Source organism: Phoxinus phoxinus, assembly GCF_949152265.1.
Source record: "Phoxinus phoxinus genome assembly, chromosome: 11".
Lineage (NCBI taxonomy): Eukaryota > Metazoa > Chordata > Actinopteri > Cypriniformes > Leuciscidae > Phoxinus > Phoxinus phoxinus.
The window spans coordinates 29,284,338-29,311,846 of NC_136886.1; the positions used below are offsets into that span (position 1 = coordinate 29,284,338).

A 27,509-nucleotide genomic window follows, 5' to 3' on the forward strand; every position below is an offset into this window, starting at 1 on the left:
GTACAGGATGACGTAATGATGACTATACCTGCAGAGCGTAGAGGTCCAAACCTGGCTGAATATTATCTTGAAAGACATGCATGCTTTATAGAATGCTATATTTCACAATACCAAACATGGCAGTGCATCCTCATTCCTAAGAGTAAGCGCTCAGTAAATGTTTTGTTTTCCGAGCAAATACCGTAAGAGAACACTGTAACTTTTGAAGGGGAAAAATATTCTTGAATGGGTTTTACTGCCTGTAATAATTTGAAACGATCTGCTGAGCTACCCATGATTAAGAGGACATGGGGGTTGTCCACTCATGTGTGGTTACCAAATGTTCCCTATAACAATCCTCCCTTCCCACTAATCAAGACATTCATTTTATTACTATCAAGTGCAAAAACATGCGTATTAAACCCAAACATTCAGGATACGGACAGCCAGCAGAGATAAAGCGATTTGTTAACTTTTAGTTAAGCTTTGAATGGGAATGTATTCTGAGTTATCTAACTTTTCTTCCCTACAATCAATATAAGTCGTTCAAAATAATGGGATATTATCCGATGACCTAAATGATTTACTTTATCTCTTAACATTTTTAATAATGTTAACTTTTCAAAATATGAGTTTCCAAATTCTTTGTATTCTTGTAAAATACTTGTTATAATATTTTGTATTCCTATTATTAATACTTCTAATTTTCCTTTTTATATATATATATATTTTTTTTAATTGCCAACAAACAGTTAAAAATATTCTACATAATTAAAGACACCCTAATCGAGGAATTCCTAAAAATGACAAAATAAAACTGATGTGATATTACCACAGATAATAATTTCTCTCAGTTTGTACAAACAAATACAAATTAGTTGACAGTTATGCACTTACTAAGACTAGGACAAGTGAACAACTGACTATACAGTATATACGTGGTGTAAACAATTATATAGTGATTTATCAAAATAAAAGGTAAAAAAAAATGTGGAAACAACTGATAAAAGAGATAAAAAATTGTGCTCAAATCTATATTTTCCATTCACAAAAAAATGGAACTGTCCAACAGTTCTCAGACATTTTCTCAGTCCATTAGTCTGCTTTGACCTTAGGTGGACAAGATGCCTCCTGGTTGATCTGTGCTCCTGCCAGCCGCTCTCCAATGTTCCCACAGTAGAGAAGAGAACGCATGGGCCATTTCTGTTGAAGAGGATACAAGTATATTTGGATACCTTCAGAATGCTTATAGATAGGCTTAGTTATAATAAAAATATCCAAATAAATCCTTAAAAAAGAATAATAATCTCTAGATCAGTGGATCTCAACCCCTTTTGTCTTCAAGGCCCACCCATTGTCCATAACAATATTTGAAGGCCTCCCCTCACTCACAATTTCTACCCAATCAGATATTTTGGAGCCTGGCATAACTAGAAGGATGTATTTTCATTATAAAAATAACCAAATACAGTTTTTCTAATTCGCTTTTCTCAGGTGCATTTCTCAGATCAAAACGGAAATTCTCAAAACGACTTGTTCAACCTCCACATCATATTGTGGACATCATAAAAGCAATTTCTCATTCTTTTGGACAAATTGAAAATGCTTTGGTACATTCATGCAATTGATTATGTACAAATGTCTGCTGTTACCTATTATCAATGGCTAATGTCCTGTTGATCAAAATATATTATACTTTTATGAATAATAGAATGTTGTATGTCTGTATGTTTTCCTGTTGAGTCTTACTCCTCAAAACATCTAGGCATTAGTTCCTTGCATAAGTCATTAAATGCAAAATGGTTGAGTTGTCATAAACTGTCAAGCATATTTTCTATACATTTGAAACCTGAATTGATGAATTACGAAGGTGGGTTTTGAATTTCACTAACGAAGGGGAATGTAACGCATTAGATGTGCATCTCATGAAGCTTCATTTGGCAAGCAAGCATATGTAGACAGAGCACAACACAGTGTTACAAATTCTGACAATGTAAGAACAACAAGGAAACAAACAGGGTCAACAGCTGGGAAGAAGAAGAGGAGTACGGATGAGTGGTGGGACGGAGGAAAAACAGTGGAAGAGGTAGAAGAGGCCAAGATTATAGAGATGTTTCTGATGAAATAAGGGCCGCTAGTGAACCATGTTCTCAATCACGACCTTATGTCCGAGGTGGGTCGAAAAGTATACAGCCAAATGTTGGGAGAACAACCGTGTCCTCAATCATTCATTATGTAATCAGACAATGTTCACTAATACTGTATACTTACTGTAATGCTATATTACTGTAGTCCACTTGCATTTTACATTATACAGTAAATATACTTTATAGAGACATAATGTAACACACAACCACAAAATAATATCTGTCCTGTCCAGTCAATATCCCACGAGTAATATGTACATTTCTATTGTTGAAATTTATATATGCCATACAGCTGTAAAGTCTTTTTTTTAAAATCATTGTCATCAAAATCATAGCCATAGTTTTCATCTGAAAATACCGACAGAAAGCACTGTTATATTGACAACATGACTAACCATTTTGACTACCTTGATTGTAAACAATGACTCAAGTACTTGTCATTCTAATGGCACTGATACATTGACATAAATACTTACTGTAGAGAGATGAACTAAGGATTTTGAGCAAGTTACAGGCTTTTGCAGGTAATCCATTGTGTGATGCTGCTTGAATTAATTGTTTTGAGAAATGCGCTTACTGGTTTGCCAATCTTAAGGATGATTCAAGAAATGTACCAAAGCGACTGAGAAAAACTGTAAAAAGAAATGCCTTAATATTTAGCGGTTTTAGCATTTTTCATAATTTCAAGCTTGTTTTGCCTTAATTTAAATGATTTTAGGTCATCATGAGGCTCCTTAGAAGTTTGTTGAGGCCGTCCCCTCAAACCCCAGCGCCCTGCTCTAGATAGATAGATAGATAGATAGATAGATAGATAGATAGATAGATAGATAGATAGATAGATAGATAGATAGATAGATAGATAGATAGATAGATAGATAGATAGATAGATAGATAGATAGATAGATAGATAGATAGATAGATAGATAGAGAATTTAGTGAAGAGTCTTTCACCTTCACTGGATGCAGGTACTCTGCTCTCTGCAGGATTGGATGGTCCCCCAACATCCCACCCTGGTCCAGGGTTTCGGTCAAGTGGGCGATGTAGTTGGTGGCCAGGACCAGCACGTCCAGCTTGGAGAGTTTTGTGTCGGGAGGGACGGAGGGTAAAGCCGCCTGCAGGCTGTGGAAGGCTTGCCTGAGGTTTCGAACACGACTCCTCTCTCTCGCTGCATTCTCAGGAGAGTTCTGGCTCTTATATGCTCTGGATGGAGTTGTCGGCCCAGACTTTGCCTAAGACAATCCAAAGGAATGAGGGGAGTCTTTAGAGGTATAGGTCTCACTTTATATTAGGTGTCTTTAACTTATATCTACATTAAAAAATAAATAAATAAATAAAAAATTGTTAGGTACAATGTATTTATTGTTTTCATGTGGTATTGCAAAAAGCTTTTTGTACCTATATATATATATATATATATATACACAATAAGTGCATTGTTTCTAATTATTAAATGAAATGTTAGTAGTTGAAGATAACATAAAGTGGGTCTGAAATATGTTATACAGGGTCCAAAAAGAAACCACTAACAAAAATGCGTCTATTCAGATTTTTTCATCACAGATTATATTGTTAGCACATTAAAAACTAGAATAATATGAATATTTTTTTTATTTTTTTTATAATATTAAAGTGAATATTTATTTGTTCATTTTATTTATAATTTATAATATTATTGTTTTTTATATTAATTTAATTATTAATGTTTATTTATACATTTCATTTTTAAAAATCTAACGCATTATTTTGGGGCTAATTTTGAAAAGTCACACTATGAGAAAAGTCATGATATTCACTTTTGATGCTCATACACACAAACAAACTGATGATTTCTCATTACTCTTTATAACCAAATGATTTTAAATCCCTTTAAGTGCAAACCATCCGCTACTTTGTTCACTCACCCACTTCTTTGGCTCTTGATGTGTTGCCTGTTTTACGCATGGTTGTGTCCATCTGTGCATCCTCACACTCTTTCCTCCCATCTCTCCCCGCTCCTGTGCCACATCCTCTCGTACCGCTCGCTCAGCCATAGGAACCAACGGCGAGGCCACCGAACCAGTCTCTAAATGACAGCACTTTAGTGTCTCCCTCGAGCTGCGTGAAGGGGCTCGGCCCTCTCTTCCACCCAAAGGCCCAATGTCCACTGCGCTCGGCTCCATCCCCTCCCTCTGTCTTATCTGGTGAGGTAATGTGGGGATCTTCAAGCGGTACGTTATCTCTCGCCCTGCCTCCCACGGGTGCTCACTGCCAAGGGAGCAGACTCAGGAGAGTTGCATGGTGTCCCCAGTCAGGTCGGCAGCAGCGGAGGGTCTTGGGAAAAACAGAGAGACCTTTTGCAGCTGCGGACCCACAGCAGACGCAACCTTGACCCCTCGGCCTGCTGGGGCGACGTGACCTAAAACAATGAAAAGTTACTGTGTCGGCTGTCAACGTGATGGGTGTTGATCAGACTGCATGGGACTAGTATGTCAAGGATATCTGGATAAAGAGACGTGATGATACATTTAAACATGAGATATTGCTGTTACCAGTGATAAGGACATGGATATTATCACATCTGCTGTCTAACTGCTACTGGCTGACAAGACATCACGTATTTGAAAAGAATGCAGGAAAACAAAGTTCTTTTGTACTTGCACAATTTCTTGAACTATGGATTTGGTGTTTCTAGTCACAGAAGTAAAAAATACTAGTTCCATCTAATCTAATGTTCGAAATAGTAGGCTATTTCCCAAAAGGAAATGTTCATAGCTCACGACATAAACACATATTTTTATACTTTCATTTTTCTTTAGGGTAAATAATAGCAATAGAATGAAATAAGAAAAAATGTCAACATATGCCTAGTAAAAGCATGAGAGAAATCACACAACTTGGCAATGAGTAGGTCATATTTCAACAATATATATACATAATATATATGTATATATACATATTATATATATACATAAATGCAATGTTTATATTCGGGGTATGATTGTACTACTTATCTCTTATGATAAAAATGAGTAAAATAGATAGTTGTTTTTATAGGTGAAAGTGTTTCGCCATAAAATTTGGTTTAAGAAGAATTTGATGAGAAATCAAATTTAAATTCTGATTTTTGATCACAGATGGTACAATGCGATACATTGTTGAGATCTCTTCTGTAACTCTAGACATGTGAGATTATTGGTGCTTTTTAGGAAAAAAAAGATCTGAGAGAGCAGGAATTTTTGTTATTGTGCTGCATCTCATGTGTTGATGGAACAACTCAAATATTAAAAATATCTACAAAAAAATGTTGTTTAAATGGGTTTGGACTGTAAGAAACTCACTTTGAAAAAACCTTTTACCATCTTTTCCTCACTGGAAATCCGAAGAAAGAAACTTCAGTCAATTTGGGCTGGAGCTCAACTCAGACGTAACTAGTTGCGAGCACATTTGTCAGTCATCGATTGCTCTGCGAACGACTGTCATGTCTTCCACTCGCACGCATTGGGAACCACATGGTGGGAAAGTGTCTCCACACAGAGTGAAGTTCGCCTGTATTCAGATGTGTTTTCGATATAGTTTTGCCGTCTAATAAGATAAAATGTCGCAGGTACAGGCCCGGTTCTTCACCGAAAACAAAAAGTGAGTATGCTTAACACAAATAGCTGAAACGTTTAGCTGTAACGTTAGCTAGATAAGAGATATCCAGATGAATTTGCTTAGTAGTATTTACAGTGTTCATATGATGGTAGATGTAGGCTGTGTATGTATCAGATATAAAATGCTCTTCTCTGTAGGTATCTGATAGATGATGTTCCGTTCTCCATCCCTGCTGCCTCTGAGGTGGCGGATCTCAGTGGTGTCATCAACAAACTGCTGGAAGCGAAGAATGGTGAGCTTGTTTATTACCAGTCATTCATTTACACGTGTTTTTATCTTGTTATGGTGCAGCATACTTGCCCACTATACGACTTATTAAAAATAATTTCCCAAAAATTGTGTGTACCGTAATCTAATTATAATATCTGGTCACACTTTACAATAGTGTCTCATTTGTTGATTGTTAACATTAGCTAATGTAAGTACATGAACTAACAATGAGCTTAGTTACAGTATTTATTCATCTTTTCATGTTCACCATTTCTTTTCACCATTCTTGTTCATGTTAGTTCACAATGTTAACAAATACACCATTTAATTTTAATAATGTATTAGAAAATGTTGACATTAACATTAACTAAGATTAATAAATGCTGTAGAAGTATTGTTCATTCTTAGTCCATGTTAACCTTATTGTAAAGTGTTACTGATTCTCAAATGTCGGAACATTTGAAGCTGGAGCGCTTGGATATATTTTTCTTGTATTTTATAATATAAATTCACATCATTTATGTCTCTTTTTCCAGCTGGACACAAACATGTTGAGTTTGATTTTCTGGTTCGGGGACAGTTTCTCCGCACTTCGCTGGCCAATCACATGGAGACAGAGAACATCTCAACGGTATGGCATTGCATTTAATGTACTCTCACCAACACATATCTATAGACCACCTACAGTTTGTTCACTGACCTTTTGACTATGTTCAGACTGTTTTTTTGCCAATACATCTGACTTTGACATGACAGTTGTACTTTTGCCTACTCTTTTATGAGTACTGTGAATTTGGACATACTACTTTTGTCACATACTGTTTTTCACCTACTATATAGTTGGGAAGTATGCGATTTCAGATGCAGCCTTTGAGAAAAGAGTCCAAATTCATAGTATACATAAAACGGTAGACAAAATATACCCGAATGACATGCTACTTCCGGCAAGATTCTGAAGTGTGCATACAATGGACACTTTTACTCTCCCATGAGGCCACAGGCCACCAGTGATCAATGGTAGGCCAATGACAACATGACAAATATATCTGGGGTACCTTCATAATATAGACATTCATACTATATAGAACATACTTTTTTTTTAATGGTCACGAAGTAATTACTTATTCAAAAGAACTACCTACTCTGCGATTTCGGACTCAGCCTATGTGAGACTAAGCTTAGTAGTTCACCTAAAAATTTAAATTCTGCCCTTTATTTTATTTATTTGCCCTCATGCCATTCAAACCCATACCTCTTCTGTTTGTCTTAAACTCAAATGAAGCTTCTTTTTTTTAATATATATATATATATATATATATTCTCTCATTATTTTTATCCATGCAACTAAAAAATTCATGCTTTAAAAAGCACAAATGCATTGTAAAAGTAATCCATATGAATTGGTGTGGCGTTTAGCTTTTTCAAGCTGTGTTTAACAGTTAAACTGCTATAAAAGTGCAACAGCTAATCTGTTCAACATGCAAAAACAAATATGATTACATGCTCGTGTGTGTTTACAGGAAGAAGTGGTGGAAATAGAATATGTGGAGAAGTTCACAGCCCCACAGCCAGAGGAGTGTATCATGCATGATGACTGGATCAGCTCGGTGGAGGCAGATTCTGAATGGTGCGCTTCATGCAAAACATTCTAAACAGAAGTCAAAAATGTTTTGTGGCTGATCTATTCAAGTCGTTTCTCTGCTTTGTGCCCAGGATCCTCACAGGCTCTTATGATAAGACTGCACGGATTTGGTCTATGGAAGGGAAGGCTGTGATGACTGTGGCTGGACACACTGATGTTGTGAAGGATGTAGCCTGGGTGAAGAGAGGTAAGAAACGTACAAGTGTTTATTTGATAGATAACCAGTATGAGATGCCTAATATGCGTTTATGTGTGAATCTAAGTGTATTTATGTATTGACGTTTAAGAGAACTAATGATGCATGAGGTTTCTGAATTTGCCCATTTGATGGTCCTGTGGCTTTTAGATGGTCTGAGCTCTTTGCTCCTGACGGCATCTCTTGATCAAACAATCATGTTGTGGGAGTGGAATTCTGAACGGAATAAAGTGAAGGCCCGACACTGTTGCCGAGGACACGCAGGAAGTGTAGACGCAGTTGCCGTTGACCCTACTAGGACAAAGGTTTGTGTGTGTTCGTTAGTCTTTCTGTCTGTTTGACTTAAATGTATGATGTACTCATTTTATTTATTTATAAATAAGTACTTTTATTCACCAAGGATGCATTAAATTAATCAAAAGTGACATTAAAGACATTTTATAATGTTACAAAAGATTTCAATTTCAAATAAATTGGTTTCTACAAAAAATATTAAGCAGCACAACTGTTTTCAACATTGATAATCAGAATTGTTTCTTGAGCAGCAAATCAGCATATTAGAATAATTTCCTGAAGGATCATGTGACACTGAAGACTGGAATAATGATGCTGAAAATTCAGCTTTGCCATCACAGGAATAAATTACATTTTATAATATGTTAAAATAAAAAACAAGTTATTGTAATTTTTAAAGACTTTTCACAGTATTACTGTTTTTACTGTATCTGCATTTTTATAAAAAAATAAAATAAAATCTTACTATCCCCAAAATATGAACAGTAGTTTATGTATATTTCTGCTTTTTTAATTTGTATAAAACAATATATAAAAAAGATATAAATATATACTGTATATTAATATTTTATGTCATGTTTTTTCCTCTTCAGTTTTGCAGTGGCTCATGGGACAAAATGCTAAAGATATGGTCAGCAGGTACGTTTTTAGAAACCTTTTTTCTGTGAAAATCCTTTTGAATTACACGAGGAAAACCGTCTACCAATCAAAAAAGGAAAACAATGAAAGGATGTATAGTAATACTTGTATTGTTGTCCTCAGTGCCAACAGAGGAAGAGGATGAAATGGAGGAACCCAACAGGCCACGCAAAAAACAGAAAACGGAGCAGATGGGGCTCACACGGGTGAGTATCTGTACATGTTCTTGACTCAAAGGCTCTTGCTATCAGTTCATGGTTTGCGGTTTCATAAATTCTTGTTCTGCTCTAGACTCCCCTCATGACTCTTTCTGGCCATAATGAGGCAGTGTCCTCAGTGCTCTGGATGGATGCAGAGGAACTGTGCAGTGCATCATGGGATCACACCATCCGTCTGTGGGATGCCGAGACTGGCGGGCAGAAGAGTACGCTAGTGAGTGACATCAGTACTTCATAAAAGAGTAGTAATCGATAGAGTTGGATTTTGCACCACTAGTGTAATCTTTAAGGGCTGCTGGATTTAGAGACTGATGTTCTTGCATTGCAGATGGGCAGTAAGGTTTTCAACTGTATCTCATACTCTCCTCTGTGTCGCCGTCTGGCCTCGGGCAGCACCGACAGACATGTGCGTCTATGGGACCCAAGGTCTAAAGGTGACTATCAGAGATTTTCTGTATAATGATGCCCTCTCAATCTGACTGCTATTTTCATAACTCATGTCAATTTTCATTTTCCAGATGGCTCTATAGTTCTCTTGTCACTGACGTCCCATAATGGTTGGGTGACGGTGGTCAGGTGGTCTCCATCTCATGAGCATCAGCTGGTGTCAGGATCTCTAGATAATGTGGTCAAACTGTGGGATATCAGGAGGTGTGTGACTCAGATACTTTGTACCACATCACCGTCCTGCTCCTTTATGTGTGTCCCTAACAGTCTTGGTTTCTTCTTTACAGCTGTAAAGCTCCTCTGTATGATCTTGCTGCCCATGAAGACAAAGTACTGTGTGCTGATTGGACAGAGAATGGGGTACGTCAAACCATTCAAATATTTGAAACTCTAAAAATAAAGATCTACTTTAAACTGACATATTTTTTGAGTGTTTTTGTAACAACGAAAGCACCAGAGGTACATCAGCTTATAGCAGAAGATGGGAACATGGAAAATGGTTTAAATGCATTGACAAAACCCTTTCATTGTTATGTGGTAGAGGGAGCTTTAAGCATCTTCTGAAAGAGTACAGAATCTCTGGATCAAAACACAGGGTTCCTTATTTTTGCATCCTCGCTTCCTTTCCTCGCGTCTCAGTTCCACCCCCTGTAGGATGCAAGGAAATGAAGTCGAAGGAAAGCTTATTTGTATATTAGAATATTCTTGATCACTCGAGCGTCTTCAAAGCGTCATCAGCTGCGCTCAAAGGATCTGCCCGTATGTTGTTAAAGTTTGTTTGTTTAAGAAATTCATGCACAATAATAATAATAAGGCAAGATGCCGTGTTGAAATATGTGTCAGATGTATGGTTTATTTAAACTGCAAAGGTAAAGCATAAATTAACGTTATTGTGACAGATGTGAACAGGGTGGAGAATGTATATGTGCATCAGGTTTCTCGACAAGAAAGACTTCCTCGTAGGATACACCAGACAGTGCATCCCCGCTCATAGCTCCTCTGGAAGCTTCCTCACTCCTCGTTCCTCGCCTCCTCGTGGAGCATTTAGAGAATTAAGATGTGCTTTGAGATGGCTAACTTTGATCGGTGATCAATTTAAGTATTCCCCTACGGGCAAAAAAGTAGCAAAAACAAGCGATAAAGGCATTGCTTATGCACATTGTAGTCTTTGAGGGGGGGAAAAAAACGTGATTTTCTCTTTTTGTTTAAAATGTTCCTTTATTTTATGAAACTTACCCACATTCAAGTGTTGATAATAAAGAATGCATGAAGCTAGAATAAAATGTTTTTTGTTTGAAAGCAGAGGCTCTGTTCTTTCTTTTGATATAGTGCATGTTCATATAATCGTACTACAAAATATTATGAGGGCCATGACATTTTTGTGTATCAAAAATGCTGGCAGGGAAAGGGTTAACAGTGATTAAACTTGGAGGATATTTCTATGTGTGGATCTCAATCTCTTTTATTTGTCTGCTTTTCTCTCTAGTTGATCTTGAGTGGAGGAGCAGATAACAAACTCTACACATACAGATACTCCGCCTGCGTCTCGGATGCCGGGGCATAGAACTGTCTTCTCTCTCGCCAAGACCACAGCGCATCCGTCATTTTACTTTAGGATCGCCATGGGAACATAAGCAGCGTCTCCTTTGCTGTATAACAGAAATTGTATTCTGGAAACCAGCTACAAACAGACCAGAAGACCTTACAGCCTTAGAGAGACAAACACATCTGTGTTATTTATGTGTAAAACCATTCTTATGCACGGTGTCGCATCTGATTCAATGTGTCGATTTATGTATGAATAGTTTTAAGAATGAATTGCACAAATTTGTTCTGTTTCACGAATAAGGCCTATTGTCTCATTCGGTTCTTGAGTAAATTATCTAATTCAATTCAGTGCAACAATTTACATAAGAGTGGGTTTACCAATGATCTACACATATGTGCTGCTCATGTTTTATATGTAAGGCATTGTCTTATGTTTTTGTTTGCTTTGATATTCATTGTTTAATCCTATGATGCTCAATACAGTGTCTGAAACTAGTCATTTGTCTGTTTTTACTCTGTTGCCTTTTCATATAAAACAAATATTAAATGACTTTAGTTAAGTTGTTTAAGATTGGTAAATTGTGAAGTGTTCTGTAGTTTTATTTACTTCAGAAGTTATATGTTTTGAATGTGAGTTCTTCCACACATGACGTCCTGTCATTAAATGTTATACCTTTCCAGACAATGTTGAACTTTGGACTGTATTGTAGTGAAATAAATTCTAAGTTAAAACGCCAACGGTGTTTTATTTCACTGCAGTTTGAATGATTTATATTTAAGTTGTAGCTTTTGTAAAGTTTGCGCACTTACACGTGCAGCCTGCAGGTGGCGGTAGGTGTTCGTGGTTGGTTTACATGGGTCTTTTTTTTCCGTAGAGAAAGAGCGTCCTGGACATGGCCGCTAAAGCAGTGACGTCTTAATGAATCCTCTTGCAGTTTTGCTATTAAAATGTGTTAAAACCATCACTCAATTCACTATAGGTTAGTGTTTTCTAGGGCTGACACCATGGGAAAGAAAGATAAGAGTGACCGAGGTAAGATAGACGCCATTCTTAAGAAATAAACACATGAATTTAATCAATACAGTTTAATGGAGCAATGCAAGGTGTGCTGTTATTGATATCTACCAGTTTTTAACGGATCTAGCTGAGAACATTACGGTGTCATGATTGTTTAAAGATAACCATGAACTTATTTTTGTTCATAAGTAATGTATAAACAAATGTTTAAATACATGACATTCAAGTTCAATAGAAATTACATCAGAGTGTATTTTATTTAGCCGATATGCAGTAACGTTACACTTGAACCGTATTTCAAAGACAAAGTAGCGTTATATTATTTCCGTGTAACGTTACTTTTTTCACAAAGGTTACAGTGTATATATTGCTTCTAAACACTATTAAAGGGATAGTTCACCCAAATGTATATTCTGTCAATATTTACTTACCTTCAAGTTGTTCCAAACCTGCATGAATTTCTTTCCTCTGTTGTACACAAAAGAAGATATTTTGAAGAATGTGTTCAACAAAAGAAAGAACCTCATACAGGTTTGGAATAACTTTAACAATCCTTTTAAACTATTACCAAGGACACCTGAACAGCAAGGTTTGAACCGAAATTAGATCTTCAATAGCAGGATTGATCATCACCTGTTTAAATTGCTGAAGTAGTTGTTTATTCACTTTAGATAAGAAGTCCAAGAAGCGTTATTATGATGAGGAAGAGGAGGACGAAGAGCTGGTAGGCAGTGAGTCTCAGGAGGCCATTCCAGCAGCTGCTGGGAAGCAGGTGGAGGAATCCAGCACTAGACTGGATGAATATGGAGCCAAAGACTACAGACTACAGATGCTTCTCAAGAACGACCATACTTCACGACCCCTTTGGGTGGTAAGACTAAAGATCCTTGATCGATTAGCCATTCACAACAGAAGCCACCGCCATTAAGAGGGTCCCTATCCCTTTATCTGTGTGCCTGACTCTTCTAGGCTCCTGATGGTCACATCTTCCTAGAGGCGTTCTCTCCTGTGTATAAATACGCTCAGGACTTCCTGGTGGCCATATCAGAGCCAGTGTGCAGACCCATTCATGCGCACGAGTACAAGCTGACGGCCTATTCTCTCTACGCCGCCGTGAGCGTCGGCCTGCAGACCTCTGACATCATTGAGTACCTGCAGAAACTCAGCAAGACCTCTGTGCCAGATGGCATAGTGCAGTTTATTAAGGTGTGTGTGAGCTGGCAGTCAAGTCTGTCTGAATTTTACAATTTCTATATACCGGTATATACCAAAGCCACTCATTTTCTCTCTCTTTTTGTTCTTCTGCAGCTGTGCACAGTAAGCTACGGTAAAGTCAAAATGGTCCTGAAACACAACAGGTCAGTTTGTTTTTTACACATTGTTCATTAATTCTCACTAAAGTAAGTTATGTCGTTGAAAACTCTGTTTATTGAATATATAGCCTATTGAATGATTTGCTGTCATTTCATTGGATAATGGGTGGCATTTTGAGCAGCTGGTAGTAGTTAAGTGGAAGTTAGTGAATTGTAAATCATTTTTTTGACCATAAACTCTTTGGATTTACTTGACCTTGAATGAAAATTTTTAGTTTTGAATCTTGAGATTGGATGTACTTGATTCTGAAACTTAATAGTTCCTTTAATGGTGAAAGATAACTTTATTGTCGACTATTACTCAAAAGCATAGGATCGAAAATATTATTACAATTTGAAATAACTATTTTCTATTTTAATATATTTTAAAATGTAATGTATTCCTCTAATGGCAAGGTCTTCAGTGTCACATGATCTTCAGAAATCATTCTAATATGCTGATTTTGTGCTCATTAAACGCTTCTTTTGTACTACAATGTTGAAAACGGTTTCTCTTTTTAACATTTTTGTGGAAACCGTAATTTTTTCAGTATGCTTTGATGAATGGAAAGTTAAAAAACAGCATTTATTTAAAATAGAAATCTCGTTACTCTCAGTTTCGATTAATTTAATGCATCTTTGCTGAATTAAAGTATTAATTTCTAGTATTAAAAAACTTTTGAATGGTAGTGTATGCACTTACCGTAGTTGCTTGCCACCTATAAGTAAACTAGACTGTGCAACAACCACAGGGCATTAATAGTGCAGACGAGTAGGTTAAGACATTGGGTCTCATTCACTAATTTTATACACACAGTAGAACTTCTAACAACTTCCAATGCCTAATTTACCTAGTTTGTTCTTGATGTCGTTCTAACGTTAATGAATTTGGAGTATTCTAAATGAACAACAGCGTGCCCAATTTAACTCACTTGCATAAAACACACAAATCATGTCCGCGTATACACAGTTAGTGAATGAGAACCTGTGTGTGTGTTGAGAACAGGTACTTTGTGGAGAGTGCGTTCCCTGATGTCATTCAGAGGCTGTTACAGGACCCTGTGATTCGGGACTGTCGTCTTCGGTCTGCTGATGGTGAGGAGACTGAGCTCATCACTGAGGTCATCTCTAGCAAATCAGCAGTGAGTATGAATGCATACACAGTCTCAATTTTGCGTACAGCACAAAAACATGTTGACATAAAGACACTTATAACGAAGCAGAAAGCTAATTTTTAGTACCAAAACCTGTCGTGTCACCCTGTCCAGATCTTAAAGTCTCAGCAGGACAATGGTGGTCCATCCACCTCCCAGCCTGCAGATGAGCAGCGCTCAGGACCTCAGGTACCAGAGGACATCTTCAGTTACTACGAACAGATGGATAAAGAGGAGGAGGAGGAGGAAGAGACGCAAACAGTGTCATTTGAGATCCGTCAGGTGTGTGTCTGCTTGAATGAGATGTTACTTCATTGTGAATTTATAGTTTGTTTACCTTGACAGTTCCTCCATTGACTTTAGATATACAAAGACAGTGCACTCATATCACTATGAATGGGAGAAAGTGCAATGCGCAATATGTTGGAATAAGCCCCTCCTTCTAAATAAGTCCCTCCTTCACCCCTGACTGTAAAGAATGTGTATTAGCTGTCCAATCGTTAGATTAGAGCATTCAATTTCACGCACAATAATCTAATTCCTCCTTCCTGTTTCTGCTGAACCTTTGTAGGAAATGATTGAGGAAATTCAGAAGCGCTGCATTCAGATGGAGTATCCCCTCCTGGCGGAATACGACTTCCGTAATGACACGGTGAACCCTGACATTAACATGGACCTGAAGCCCACCGCTGTGCTGAGACCATATCAGGAAAAGAGTCTGAGGAAGATGTTTGGGAACGGTAGAGCTCGATCTGGAGTCATCGTCCTGCCTTGCGGTAAACCATCTCTGAATATCTGCTCAGTGTTTGAATTATTTCTTCCCAGAAGCAGGTGATGCCAAGTCCTGTACTATAGCAGAGTGGGGCTCTGCACCCACAGCTAACTAAACAGACTAGGCTTTGGAATATGTCATTACAAAATTAAATGATATTATTTGGCCAAAATAAATATGAAATTATCAATTTCAGACTATTTGCTATAATTTTCTCTTATGTATCTTATGATAAATGCATGGATATTCAGGAGTTCTGCCACAGCCTGGATGGAGATTTGTAATATTTATTAATAACTAGGCTAGAGGATGGAAAGGTGTAGCGCCAAACATTAGTCCCAAACTGATGAGTGAGATCTTCTTGCGGTGCGTAGATCCAAAAGGAAAAAAGAGATCCGCCCACGGGATTTTATTGTCCAGAGGCCACAAATAAAGGGCAAGAGTGCAAAACGTTTTCGGGTTCAACCCTTCATCAATGTCATGTATACAGTATACATATAAAAACTGTTGAATTAAGTACTTGTCGTCACGTTTGGTCTCTTCCATTGGTTATCACAGTAGGGGTTGGCAATGTACCAGTACACACAAGTAACCGGTAGAGATTTTGGACTATCGCGTCTCTTATCGCGGTTGCGCTCATGTGACGTTGCTGTGCTGCATGGTCACGAAAGCTTCTTGTTTGCATACGTTTTTAATCATTGCGGTTTAAAAACATTTGATTTTAAACCGTTGAAGAGCAATTAGCAGGGAAAGATTTTCATTTCAGTATATGTGCGCTCTCTCTGAGAGACGGTTTCTCAGCACTGTCTGATATAATATGATATAATTTTGATGATTATGACTTAAAGCTTATGAAAACCCCAAATTCAAAATTAGAATATTGTGAAAATGTTTTCATAGCTGTAAGCCATAATCATCAAAATGATAACAAATAAAGTCTTGAAATATCTCACTTTGCATGTAATGAGTCTATATAATATATTAGTTTCACCTTTTAAGTTGAATGACTGAAATGAACTTTTGCACGATATTCAAATTTTTCGAGTTTCACCTGTATATTTCATTTACACAGTAAAGACTATGCATTGTTTTTTTTATACATTTGATTACTTTATACATTTTAGGCTATGTAGCATTTCTAGTGCTTGAAGTTTTTCAGTTAGGTCTATTTAATTTGTGTCTTTGTTTGATTGTAGTTTGTTTTCTTTGCTCTTTTTTTAATGAGTCTTCAGTTAGCTTGAGAGATTTGTTTTTAGGCTAGTAAATGATACTGGCATAAAAATGTTTGATATCATAACCTTATTTAAAGCAAATATATATTGTGATATATATCGTTATATTAAAAGTACCCATATCGTGAAATAAGATTTTAGTCATATCGCGCTGATTCGCCCACCCCTACATCAGTTTCCAATTCAATAGCGCGATAATATACTGTTGTCAGTAACAGAAACTTTACAGTGTACTTAAGTAGCAATGAAAAACTCAAAGAATTTACGATTAAGTTACTAGAGCAACTCGGGGTTAGAAGCTATTTGAATGGTATTATTGAGTTAAAATAAATTGAATCTACATTGAGGTCTTTTGTTATTCTACTCTTCTTTCCCACAGGTGCTGGTAAGTCACTGGTAGGCGTCACTGCTGCCTGCACAGTGCGCAAGCGCTGCCTGGTGTTGGGAAACTCCTCTGTGTCAGTGGAACAGTGGAAGGCTCAGTTTAAGATGTGGTCCACCATTGATGACTCCCAGATCTGCCGTTTCACTTCAGATGCTAAAGATAAACCCATCGGCTGCTCAGTGGCCATCAGCACCTACTCTATGCTGGGCCACACCACCAAACGCTCATGGGAAGCTGAGAGGGTCATGGAGTGGATGAAAAGTCAAGAGTGGGGGCTCATTATTCTGGATGAGGTGCACACAATCCCAGGTAGGCTGTGTTTGGGATTGCAACTTGACAAAATGTCATGCAATAAATCACATCTTCCTTGCTCATTTTTTTGGTCACTTTTTTTGTTTTTGTTTTCCTCACTTCGCAATAGTTAGCTCCACCCACAGTGAAATTTCAAGACTAAAAACAATCCGTAATTCAGTCATCACTGCTGTTGGTTAGATTTTCAATGGCGAATATTTTTAAGAATTTAAGTCAATGGGAAATTTGGAGTCTAAAATGGTTAGTTTACCCAAAAAATCTGTCATCATTGACTTATCCTCATGTTGCTTAAAAAAAAAAAAAAATTCAAATAATTAAGATATTTCTAATGTTCTAATTATTTCTGTCCATCCATTGAGAGTCTAGGTAACCATTTACATTTCTGCATTTGGCAGATGGTTTTAACCAAAGAAACTTGGATACACATTTTATCAGTTCTTTCTTTCCCTGGGAATCAAAAGTTTTTAGCGCCATGCATTATCAAAGATCTTCTGTTTGAGCTACAAGAAGACATTAATCAACATGTTCAAACTTCAAAAAATTAATAAAAGCATGAATCCAGCGGTTTATTCTAAGTGTTCTGAAAAGACGTGATCGCTTTACTGTAATTATGAATGGGTTTTATTTCTGCTTTTATTCTCAAATATAGAGCACATCAAAAGTAAACAGCAGAAATATGTGTGGACCAGTAAGGTTTGTTCTTATCCTTAATTTGAGCTTCCGTTATTTGATGTGTTCTATGTACATTCGTGTCAATTAGAAGACTTAGATTAAACTGCTTGATTCAAATTGATTGCGTGTCTGATGTCTTTATGAACTTTTTGAAGCAGTTGATTACTTAGACTTTGCGAATGAATAAACAAATACAGAGTTTTAATGTTTGGGTAAACTAACCATTTAAAGGGGTCATGATATTATTATTTTTTATTATTTTAACATGTTCCTTGAGGTTAACTTATAATATTAATAAACTTTGCAAAAAAGATATGTAGAAAAAAGTTTTTTTTTAACCTTCGTTCTGACCCTCTGTCTGAAATTATGAATTTTAAATGGGTTTTGACCTTTAAGGCTTGTCAGTAAAAGGCCACTGTTATACCATCGCTGCATACAAACCGTATTAACGCCCACTCGCAATTGCATGCCAGTAAGTGTTTTAAAAACATTATTCATATAGACACGTCATTTACATAAGGTTTGTGGTGCAGCTGCTGTCAGATCCAGTACAGTTGACTGCTTCATCTTTCTACAAAAGTTTCTTTGCAAACTCTCCATTACACTGTGCCTCGCTGACAGAACAAAATGCTCCGAAGACAAACATATAATCCTCAGACGTGATCCGGGATGCCATTAAAATAAACCATCCACTTGTTTCCGACGCTGGGATCCTTCTGAAGTTTGTACAGAGACGCTAATGAGCTGTTTAAACTGGACGCGTCAAAGCGATCGCTCTTTCACTCTTCCATTTGTCCTGTTGTCGACCGACTCAAGCACATGGAGTGTGTCAGAAACTGAACTGGCATCTGTATACCGTATCCAGTGTAGACAGCGTCAGGGATTATAATGGATTCTATTGCCTTTGACGCAACGCTCGCGTCCTGTGAAGACAAATGTCTGCCGTTAAAAGACTGAATGCCAGTGGGTGGAGCCTATGATGTATAACTATTGTCAATGTCTTGCTCTGGAGGCAGGCATATGCAAATTAATGTGACGTCACAGGTCACCCAAAATCAAAACAAGCTGTTTTTCAAGCTTGATTAAATAAATGCTTTGTTTATAAGGAGTTGGATGTTTTAAGCTATGAAACTTGGTACAAATACCTCTTATATGTCAAAAGATCAATGCAAATTGAAATAGAAAAAAAGCAGCCACCTAATTTCAAATTTACAGCAAAACAAAATTTTTATGTCTGTATCTTCAAGCTAAATTTCAAGAACGTATGCAGATCCTTCAAAACTTTAAACACAATCCCAAAATCAATACCATCTTCATCTCCAAGGTAAACTGCTTTTCTCTGTCCATTTCCTTGTGAAACTGTGGATAAGTATTTTGCTCAGCATTCTTTCAACGAGGACAGAGAAATTATTTGAAACACAAATGGAATGTAAATGAAAAGCATACAGATTCTTGACCTTTTTGTGCTTGTCTTGCAGCAAAGATGTTCCGTCGTGTTCTGACGATTGTCCAGGCTCATTGTAAACTGGGTCTCACTGCCACACTAGTGAGAGAGGACGATAAGATTGTCGATCTTAACTTCCTGATCGGGCCGAAGCTCTTTGAGGCAAACTGGATGGAACTACAGAACAATGGTTACATTGCTAAAGTCCAGTGTGCTGAGGTGAGCTGGCGAAAATATACATTTCTTACTAAAACCATTGTGATCCAGTAAATGAATCGAACATTTCTCCCCATAATACAAAATATACAACAAATGATCTTTTCATGTGTATATTTCACAATGTGAATTGTTAGATTGATCTCTGAATCGTGTCCGGGGGTCAACAGGGTGTATGAACTTATGAAACATTGCATTTAGAGGCTTTGGAGCCTGGTGCACAAAGAAAATACAATACTGTTATTCAATATTGCTTTGTAATTTTTGATCTTACTAATCAAAGCCCAGCACACTCTTTAGCCACATGAGCAGAAAAACACTTGTACTGACCTATGCATTGTTCACTGTTTGCTGTGTTCTGAATCTGAACACAAAGAGGTTCTTTAAATGGTACAATTTCCAATGCAAATCAGACTATTTATAACATTTTTGGTAAATCTTTTAGTATTTTGTTTAACTAAAAGAATACATTTAGCAGTCAAGTCAGTCAGTGAGGCAAATATATAAATTAGATGTATAGCCTAAAAATATACAAAGTACCTACAGACTTTCAAAAATTGTATTTTCATGGAAATGTCTATCTATATTCATTGTAAATTTTCCTTGTTACTCTTTTTTTATTCTAGTAAAGTTAAGTATTACCAGGGATGGAAATTAGCACCAGCCACCAGCCAAATGCTGGTGATTTTGTGTTGTGGCTGGTAAACTCGCTTCACCTACCAGCCACTGTGGCGGGTAAATAAAAGTAGCATGCGGTTTCACCCTGACACTTTTAGAGGAGGCACATCTTGAGATTTTACCCTATGGAATAAATGGCTTAAGCATTGTAGATCTTGTAGTATTAATTTTCACATGCAGTTACACATTGTCGGTTAAAAACAAAAAAGTGGCTGGTAAAAACTTTGAGTGGGTGGCTGGTAGATTTTGGAATCCACCAGCCACAGTGGCAGGTGAACAAAAAAGTTAATTTCCATCCCTGAGTATTACTATGCAGTTTTATGCTATGTGAATGTGTGTCCTTTCAGAAGACTTTTTGGGTGTTGTATGTATTAGTTTTTTGAATGGGGCTTTCCTGTGTGTGCTTTAAACCTACATTTCCCTTGAGTGTTCACAGTCCCTGTGTCTCTAGGTATGGTGTCCCATGTCTCCTGAGTTTTATCGTGAATATGTGGCCATAAAGACGAAGAAGAGAATTCTGTTCTACACCATGAATCCCAACAAGTTCCGTGCATGTCAGTTCCTGATCCGCTACCACGAGCGGAGAAACGACAAGATCATCGTCTTTGCCGACAACGTCTTCGCTCTGAAAGAATACGCCATCCGTCTGAACAAGTAATGCCTTATTTTAGTTGTACACGGTCGCACACTCGTGCATACACCAGCGCGTTTACCCCAACATTGTGCTTGCCAATTCATTTTTTTTATTTTATTTTTTACAAAGTTTGTAATAGAGCTCAACTATTTTAATGGCCTCTTATATTAATATGTATTTTCCCCATTTATTTGCTCTATAGGCTTGAATTTTCTTTTTATTATAAGCCATTAACCAAACCAACCTGCTCTATGAATCATAACATAACAAAACTTAGATTCAATTAGGGTTTGTATATCTAGTTTGTATATCTTATAAACAATATAGGATGAGGCAGTACCGTTTTGATATATTACGAGCGCATTGAAAATTAGCTGAGGGCTGCTGCGGGGAAAGTGCATAATCCAATAGGGCTGCACAATTAATCGAATTTTAACCACGATTACGATTTTGGCTTCCCACGATCAAATTCGCGTGATCGTGCGATATTCTCTTTGTTTTTGGATTGTAATGTAGTTGTTACAATGTTAGAATGTATTGTGATTTTAACCCTTTTTTTTTAAACATAATATATAGTATAGCCTACATGGTTACATTCACTATATTTGTTTTCATAGCTTCAATATGAACATTGTTTGTAGGATATCACTGGGCAGGATGTGAAATATAATTTTCTTTAAAGAAATAAATACAGATTTTTTTTTATCCAAATAGATACAAGTAGAAATATCACCCAGACCTAGATTCAATGCAACAGTTTATTGAAAATCAAGACAAAAATACTACATGTATTTCAATTAATTTATGCATGAATTAACTACTCGTTATTGGTTTTCACTGGTAAATGACTGTGAAATTGCCAGATTGAAAATCTGCTGTTCACCCAAGGAACCGCTTTTTTGTTGTTGTGGTTTCTCTTATTGGTGGAGCTTTTAGGTGGTGCAGTTTTTCTTTGAGAATTCAACATGATTTTGAATCACTCTTCTACAGAAGCATTTACCATCACCCAACAACCTCAGAGGTCATGCTATTTCCATTTTGGCAATATTGCTAAATGAAATCTCTATGTAGAAAATGAATGGGATTTTTTTTCTGGGCTCTTCTTTAGGGTCTTTTGAGGACTAGTAAAAGAGGACATAGCTTACTAAAAGCCTGGAAAGGAACAGCTTTTACAAAAGAGATCCACACACTGCATGAACTCAAATGTTCCAAAAAATCTCTTAACCACATTTCGAAAGGATTTTGAATGTATGTTGTAAGGCCATGATGCAAACCTGACAAAAAGAGTTAGACCAATCCTTTGTGTTTGTGTCTGGGTGCTCTAGAAAGCAGAGAAAGTTCTATTAGACTGTCCCCGGCGCAACTTGTAATCAGCTTTACTTTACTGTTAATCACTTTAACTTTGCCAAATGAATGGGCTTTTCCTTGTAAAGTGTGCAAAGAATGATCTTTCAAAGAAATTGAAAGGCTACACTCTAAATCTCTTACTCTACCGAGAGGTTGTTCAGGGACTCAGCACGAGCCTGAGGGTTTGTGAGGTGAAATATGCAAACTTTTGTTTGCAAATTTTAGAATTGTATTGTTTATATAGTATATGATACATGTGTATGTATATACAGTGTAATTCTGCTAGAAATATGCTGTGGAGTGCTATTCCATTGAATTGGTCACTAATCAAATTAAAACAAATTTGTTAGCATGTGAACCCCCTTTGTACACTCTTAAAAATAAAGATAAAAAAAAAATATTTTTTAAAAGTGATGCCATTGAATAACCTTTTTTTTTTTCTTTGTGTGAAGAACATTTTAAAAAATCTGAAGAACCATTTTTCACTATAAAGAATCTGTTGCGCAATGGAAAGGTTCCCTGAATATTAAAGGTTCTTCATGGAACCGTCACCAAATAACCTTTATTTTATAATGGTGTATGAAGGGTCAAAGTGTCCTTCAAAGCAGAAAAATATGGTATGTATGGTTTTTTGATTTGTGTGTAAACATACGGTTCATTCTCTCTTACACTCTCTTTTCAGACCGTATATTTATGGACCCACATCTCAAGGAGAACGTATGCAGATCCTTCAAAACTTTAAACACAATCCCAAAATCAATACCATCTTCATCTCCAAGGTAAACTGCTTTTCTCTGTCCATTTCCTTGTGAAACTGTGGATAAGTATTTTTCTTTTCATTTTTGAGGTGTTATTCTCAGCCTCTTTTACGCAAGTAAGAAAGTCTGCAACCGATGACAATCAGTAATGCTATTCAATTTAAATGGCATCTAATGAAATATCAACAGCCCTTTTACACAGTCAGATGTTGCTGTAAAGGAGAGTTCAGCAGAGGTGGCCGGCAGTGTTGTGACCCTTTAATTCCTTTCAGATCTTGACGTTCCACCCATTTACAAGAAAAGCACATTTCTGCAGTTTAGGTGATTTAGAAACGCTAATAACATTCTTGTGTCTAAGATCATTTGTCACGAATCACGATGACCTGACAAATCTCAGTACTGGACAAGCTGTTTTTAAAAAAAAAATCATACTTCTATCTAAATCAGCCAATAAACTGATTTCCAAAACATCATGAATCTAAATGTCTTTAAACTTGTATTTCATTGCTGAATGTTGTCAAGATTAAACCCTTGTGTCCACAAGTCATGGTAAAGTAAATCAAGCAGTAAATAACCTGTCATTTTGGAGGGGGATGCTAATGTTGCAGAAATTACACACTTCAACTTTGAGCAAATACCAAGAGATCAAACATCCAACAAAATGATGGGCATAAAAAAAAAGGATTGTCAGAAACATGCATGTATGTTAATTGAGAGACTGATTTTGGGAATGCTGGGATGCTGTTTTACATTCTACTTTAATGCAAATGATTGGAAATGATTTAGTGGGAAAAGGGATGCTCATGTGCTGATATGATTGTCCTTAAAAGTCAGGCTATTCAAATAAGATAAGAGTATCTGCATGGGAAAGGGCTGTAGGCAAGGCGTTTAAAGAAGGTATGTAATAGACGTTATAATAGCCCCGCCTCTTTTCAGCGTTGCACTTTTGTTTGTATATCCACCGCATGAAGGTAAGATCTTACAGATTTATGGATGAACTACTAATTTAGATATATTCCCATTCTACTTATATTTATGACATCTGCTTCAAACATTACAATGCTCATGATAACTTTGGTTGACTCCACAATAAGTAAATCCACTTCACCAGCTAATTACTCTTCGACAATGATGCCATAGAAATATAAAGAGCTACCGCAAAAACAAAAGTACATTTTTATGGATGTCCTTGGCCTACGATTAACCAAAAGCTCAATTATGAAGAACACCATATTTATTTATTTTGTTTATAAATTTTTTTATCCCCATTAAATACCGTTGACTTGTTCTGCAATAAAGTATAAGCTTGTTTAATTATGGTAAAGCATTCTATCTTGTAGACAACACCAACAAAATGATCAAGAAACTGTGTTGACTTTGTTCATATCACAGAATAACATTTATCACGACATTTAGTGATAAAAATGCTTTTTAGTTTTAGCTCCAGGAAATGGATTTACTAGTGTATTTACTGAACTAACTAAAAAGCTTTGAAACGCAACAACACAGCAAGTTGAACTTGTGTAGCTAGATCAAGTATGTTTTCTCATTTGTTCCCTTTATCTGGTTTCACGTTAAAGATTTAGCCATTTTGATTTTTCATATCTTTTTGGCAGGTTTGATTGTTTGTCTTTCTATTTTGCGGTTAAAAACGTGTGACGCTGGTCAGTGGACCGAAAAACAAAACAAAAACCAAGGTCTAGGGACACGAACAGCTTAAAAGACGCGATGCGCAGCGGTCAAACACGTCCATCTAGCGTATTTAGTTTGAAAAACAACGGGACAGAAGCGTAGTGGAATGGAAAATTGCACTCTGTGTGAATGGACCCTTATTCTGTCGTCTCTTCTTCTCTTCTTCTGTCAGGTAGGAGATACTTCATTTGACCTGCCGGAGGCAAACGTGCTCATCCAGATCTCCTCTCACGGCGGTTCCCGTCGTCAGGAAGCTCAGAGACTGGGCAGAGTCCTGCGAGCCAAGAAAGGTAGCAACACCTCCATCATCATTATGGGATGTCTGGATTGACTATTTAGACTGTCTAGTTCTAAATTGTTAGATGTTGTATATTTTAGTACATGTTTTCTGAGATCTTTTAGAATTTATAGTGAAGGAATTGCACTGAAATATTTTAGAATGAATTATTCCTGTAACCAATCAAAAAAAAAAAGTCAAACAAAAGCTGAATATAAAACTCCTTTTTTTTACAGGTATGGTTGCGGAGGAATACAATGCTTTCTTCTACTCGCTCGTCTCTCAGGACACACAGGAAATGGCTTATTCCACCAAGAGACAGCGCTTCCTGGTGGACCAGGGATACAGTTTCAAGGTTTCAAGGCTATGCGTGAACTGCAAACACCTCAATTTGATTATTCTGATCGGGAATGCTAGCCAAACAGGAAGTTCAATTGGGTCTCGGTCTGTCACATAATCTTTTCGTCTCTTTTTAGGTGATCACAAAGTTGCCTGGGATGGAGGAGGAAGACTTGATGTTTTCCTCTCGTGATGAACAGCAGCAGCTCTTGCACAAGGTTCTGGCAGCATCTGATCTTGACGCTGAAGAGGAAGTGGTGATAGGAGAAGTGGGAGGGAAACTGCAGGTATCTCCACTCGTTTTTGTTTCTTTCTGCTGCCTCATTTGTTTGCTCAGTGTGTGTCGCTGTCGCTGAGCCCGGAAAAACACTGCTGATCTTGATCATTAACCACAGAAACGGCACACGCTGGTCTTAATGGTTTGAATCGAGATTGCGATCTTTTAACGATTAATCGTGCAGCTCTATATATTTGGTATAGAAAACAACTTTCTTCCAAACTGTGCCTTTTTTTTTGTCCTAAGCTTTAAAATGGCTTAAGAGTGAGTGAATTAAATGTTTAGGTCATCTGAGAACAGGTTTATAGCACTGATGCACATTTAAGCATCATAAGGATTGTGTTAATCTGTAAATGCGTTAAGATGCTTTATGTTAACCTGCTTAACGTGCCAGTGAAGTTTATTTTAATTAAGAACTGGGTTTTTTTTTTGTAGTTTTCTCGCCGTATGGGAACTATGAGCTCCATGTCTGGTGCAGACGATGCAGTCTACATGGAATACCAGGCGTCCCGCGGTAGCAAGGGTTCGGGAATCAAGAATATCCATCCACTGTTTAAACGCTTCCGCAAGTGAACATATTCACGGCCCGAATGAAGCAGTGACAGCATCTGGAGGCACCAGGACCAAATAATGAACTTCCAGCAGCAGGACGGCCGGCATATTCATAAAAGACTTGGTCTAAGTTATGGCTGCTTGTCTCAGACAGAGGCATTTAAAGACTAAGAAAGAAGAAAAACTGCTGTAGTTTCAGAAAGATTCACGAATCGAATATCTATAGTATTACAAACAGGATGTTTGTAATTATACAGTGATTTGTTTGAATTTGTTATGAGAAATGCAATTGCAAAGAAAGAAGAATTTTGTACAGTATGTAAAAGCCAAAACATAACCTGTTGTTGAAATGTACAGGTAAACTTTTATCAATAAAACATACTTTGGTAGCACTAATAAGATTGTAAGCTTTTACATTAGTAAGGTTACTTCAATTAACAATATTTACAACATGTATTAATCTGTATATTTTTTTATTGTTCACAATGCATTAATTAACATTAATGCATACAATGAGACAGGTATAATTTATGGTGGTGTGATTCTTTAAATCAACAGTCAATTGAAAGCTATGAAGACCTTTTTACAATATTCTAATTTTGAATTTGGGGTTTCCATAAGCTGTAAGCCATAATCATCAAGATTATGACAAATAAAGGCTAACAAATATCTCACTTTGCATGTAATGAGTCTATATAATATATTAGTTTCACCTTTTAAGTTGAATTACTGAAATGAACTTTTGCACGATATTATAAATGTTCTAGTTTCTCCTGTAGACTATGTTGTTTATTCACTTTAAATCTAGCTTGACAGCATTCAAGCAGTTTGGACATTCTGCTGTAGACTCCCTTTGTGTCCCATGGAAGTAAGTCATTCATGTTTTGAAAGATGAAGGTGTGTAAATGACGACAGAATGTTCATTTTATTTAGTGAAGTATCCCTTTCAGACTGATTTTGAACTGTATGCGTTTTTATAATAATGGATAGATTATTAGTCTAAAAATCATATTCAACTGTTAAACCACTGTAAAAAAAAATCATTATTCCTATCTCTTGTTTAAAACTTAAATTTAAAACGCTAACTTTTTACTTTCACTCACATTTTGATTTTACTTGTCTTGGACTTGACGCAGTGTAAATATTTTAACGTCAGTAGGCCTACAACCAATCAGAAACAAGCATTCAACAAACCGTGGCATAAAAAGCATTAATCCAGTTTTAATTATGTATAAGATTATAGAGATAATTCTGTTCACCCAAAAAATGTGTGATGGAGTGGAGTCTGTTGTCTGTATGTATACTGAATGCCGTGTTATTTCACAATGAGCTTTGTTGATCTCCCACTGCGTTGATCGACGCAAGGCAGCGCAGACATTTCTCCATTTTGTCTCCATGTAACTTCATGTGATTTGCTGAATCATAATCCTCCTCTTGTCCCGTC

The 27,509-nt window shown here is 36.8% G+C and overlaps 3 protein-coding genes across 3 annotated transcripts; 2 read left to right on the forward strand and 1 right to left on the reverse strand.

Moving 5' to 3' along the window:
- Window positions 1-803: 803 nt before the first annotated feature.
- Window positions 804-5,940, reverse strand: tcf23 (transcription factor 23). Its single transcript, XM_079629381.1, has 4 exons — window positions 5,445-5,940; window positions 4,029-4,522; window positions 3,078-3,356; window positions 804-1,182 (listed from the first exon to the last, which is right to left on the reverse strand). The coding sequence occupies exons 2-4, from the start codon at window positions 4,284-4,286 to the stop codon at window positions 1,075-1,077; spliced, it is 645 nt and encodes a 214-aa protein (XP_079485507.1). The 5' UTR covers window positions 4,287-4,522; window positions 5,445-5,940; the 3' UTR covers window positions 804-1,074.
- wdr12 (WD repeat domain 12) lies at window positions 5,605-11,764 on the forward strand. The gene is made up of 13 exons (XM_079629380.1): window positions 5,605-5,742; window positions 5,898-5,992; window positions 6,507-6,601; window positions 7,491-7,597; window positions 7,684-7,799; window positions 7,959-8,113; window positions 8,696-8,741; window positions 8,865-8,947; window positions 9,033-9,173; window positions 9,288-9,393; window positions 9,478-9,610; window positions 9,694-9,766; window positions 10,893-11,764. Exons 1-13 carry the CDS (start codon window positions 5,702-5,704, stop codon window positions 10,968-10,970), a joined length of 1,269 nt encoding a protein of 422 aa, XP_079485506.1. The 5' UTR covers window positions 5,605-5,701; the 3' UTR covers window positions 10,971-11,764.
- On the forward strand, window positions 11,757-26,736 carry ercc3 (excision repair cross-complementation group 3). Its single transcript, XM_079629377.1, has 15 exons — window positions 11,757-11,987; window positions 12,644-12,843; window positions 12,942-13,178; window positions 13,281-13,330; window positions 14,331-14,466; window positions 14,593-14,760; window positions 15,050-15,254; window positions 16,862-17,176; window positions 19,330-19,514; window positions 20,641-20,843; window positions 22,853-22,949; window positions 24,793-24,910; window positions 25,134-25,252; window positions 25,374-25,523; window positions 25,949-26,736. The coding sequence occupies exons 1-15, from the start codon at window positions 11,960-11,962 to the stop codon at window positions 26,084-26,086; spliced, it is 2,349 nt and encodes a 782-aa protein (XP_079485503.1). The 5' UTR covers window positions 11,757-11,959; the 3' UTR covers window positions 26,087-26,736.
- Window positions 26,737-27,509: the final 773 nt, after the last annotated feature.

What these genes read in the sequence shown, in the direction of transcription:
- tcf23 (XM_079629381.1), bottom strand. Translation starts at nt 4,286, where the DNA reads ATGGAGCCGAGCGCAGTGGACATTGGGCCTTTGGGTGGAAGAGAGGGC. An exon ending in ATCAAGAGCCAAAGAAGTGG is followed by an intron (nt 3,357 to 4,028) that starts GTGAGTGAACAA and finishes GGATTGTCTTAG; the next exon opens with GCAAAGTCTGGGCCGACAAC. An exon ending in AGTACCTGCATCCAGTGAAG is followed by an intron (nt 1,183 to 3,077) that starts GTGAAAGACTCT and finishes CCTCTTCAACAG; the next exon opens with AAATGGCCCATGCGTTCTCT.
- ercc3 (XM_079629377.1), top strand. Translation starts at nt 11,960, where the DNA reads ATGGGAAAGAAAGATAAGAGTGACCGAG. An exon ending in ATGGTCCTGAAACACAACAG is followed by an intron (nt 13,331 to 14,330) that starts GTCAGTTTGTTT and finishes TGTTGAGAACAG; the next exon opens with GTACTTTGTGGAGAGTGCGT. An exon ending in AAGTGGGAGGGAAACTGCAG is followed by an intron (nt 25,524 to 25,948) that starts GTATCTCCACTC and finishes TTTTTTTTGTAG; the next exon opens with TTTTCTCGCCGTATGGGAAC.
- wdr12 (XM_079629380.1), top strand. Translation starts at nt 5,702, where the DNA reads ATGTCGCAGGTACAGGCCCGGTTCTTCACCGAAAACAAAAA. An exon ending in ATGGGACCCAAGGTCTAAAG is followed by an intron (nt 9,394 to 9,477) that starts GTGACTATCAGA and finishes TTCATTTTCCAG; the next exon opens with ATGGCTCTATAGTTCTCTTG. An exon ending in AAACTGTGGGATATCAGGAG is followed by an intron (nt 9,611 to 9,693) that starts GTGTGTGACTCA and finishes TCTTCTTTACAG; the next exon opens with CTGTAAAGCTCCTCTGTATG.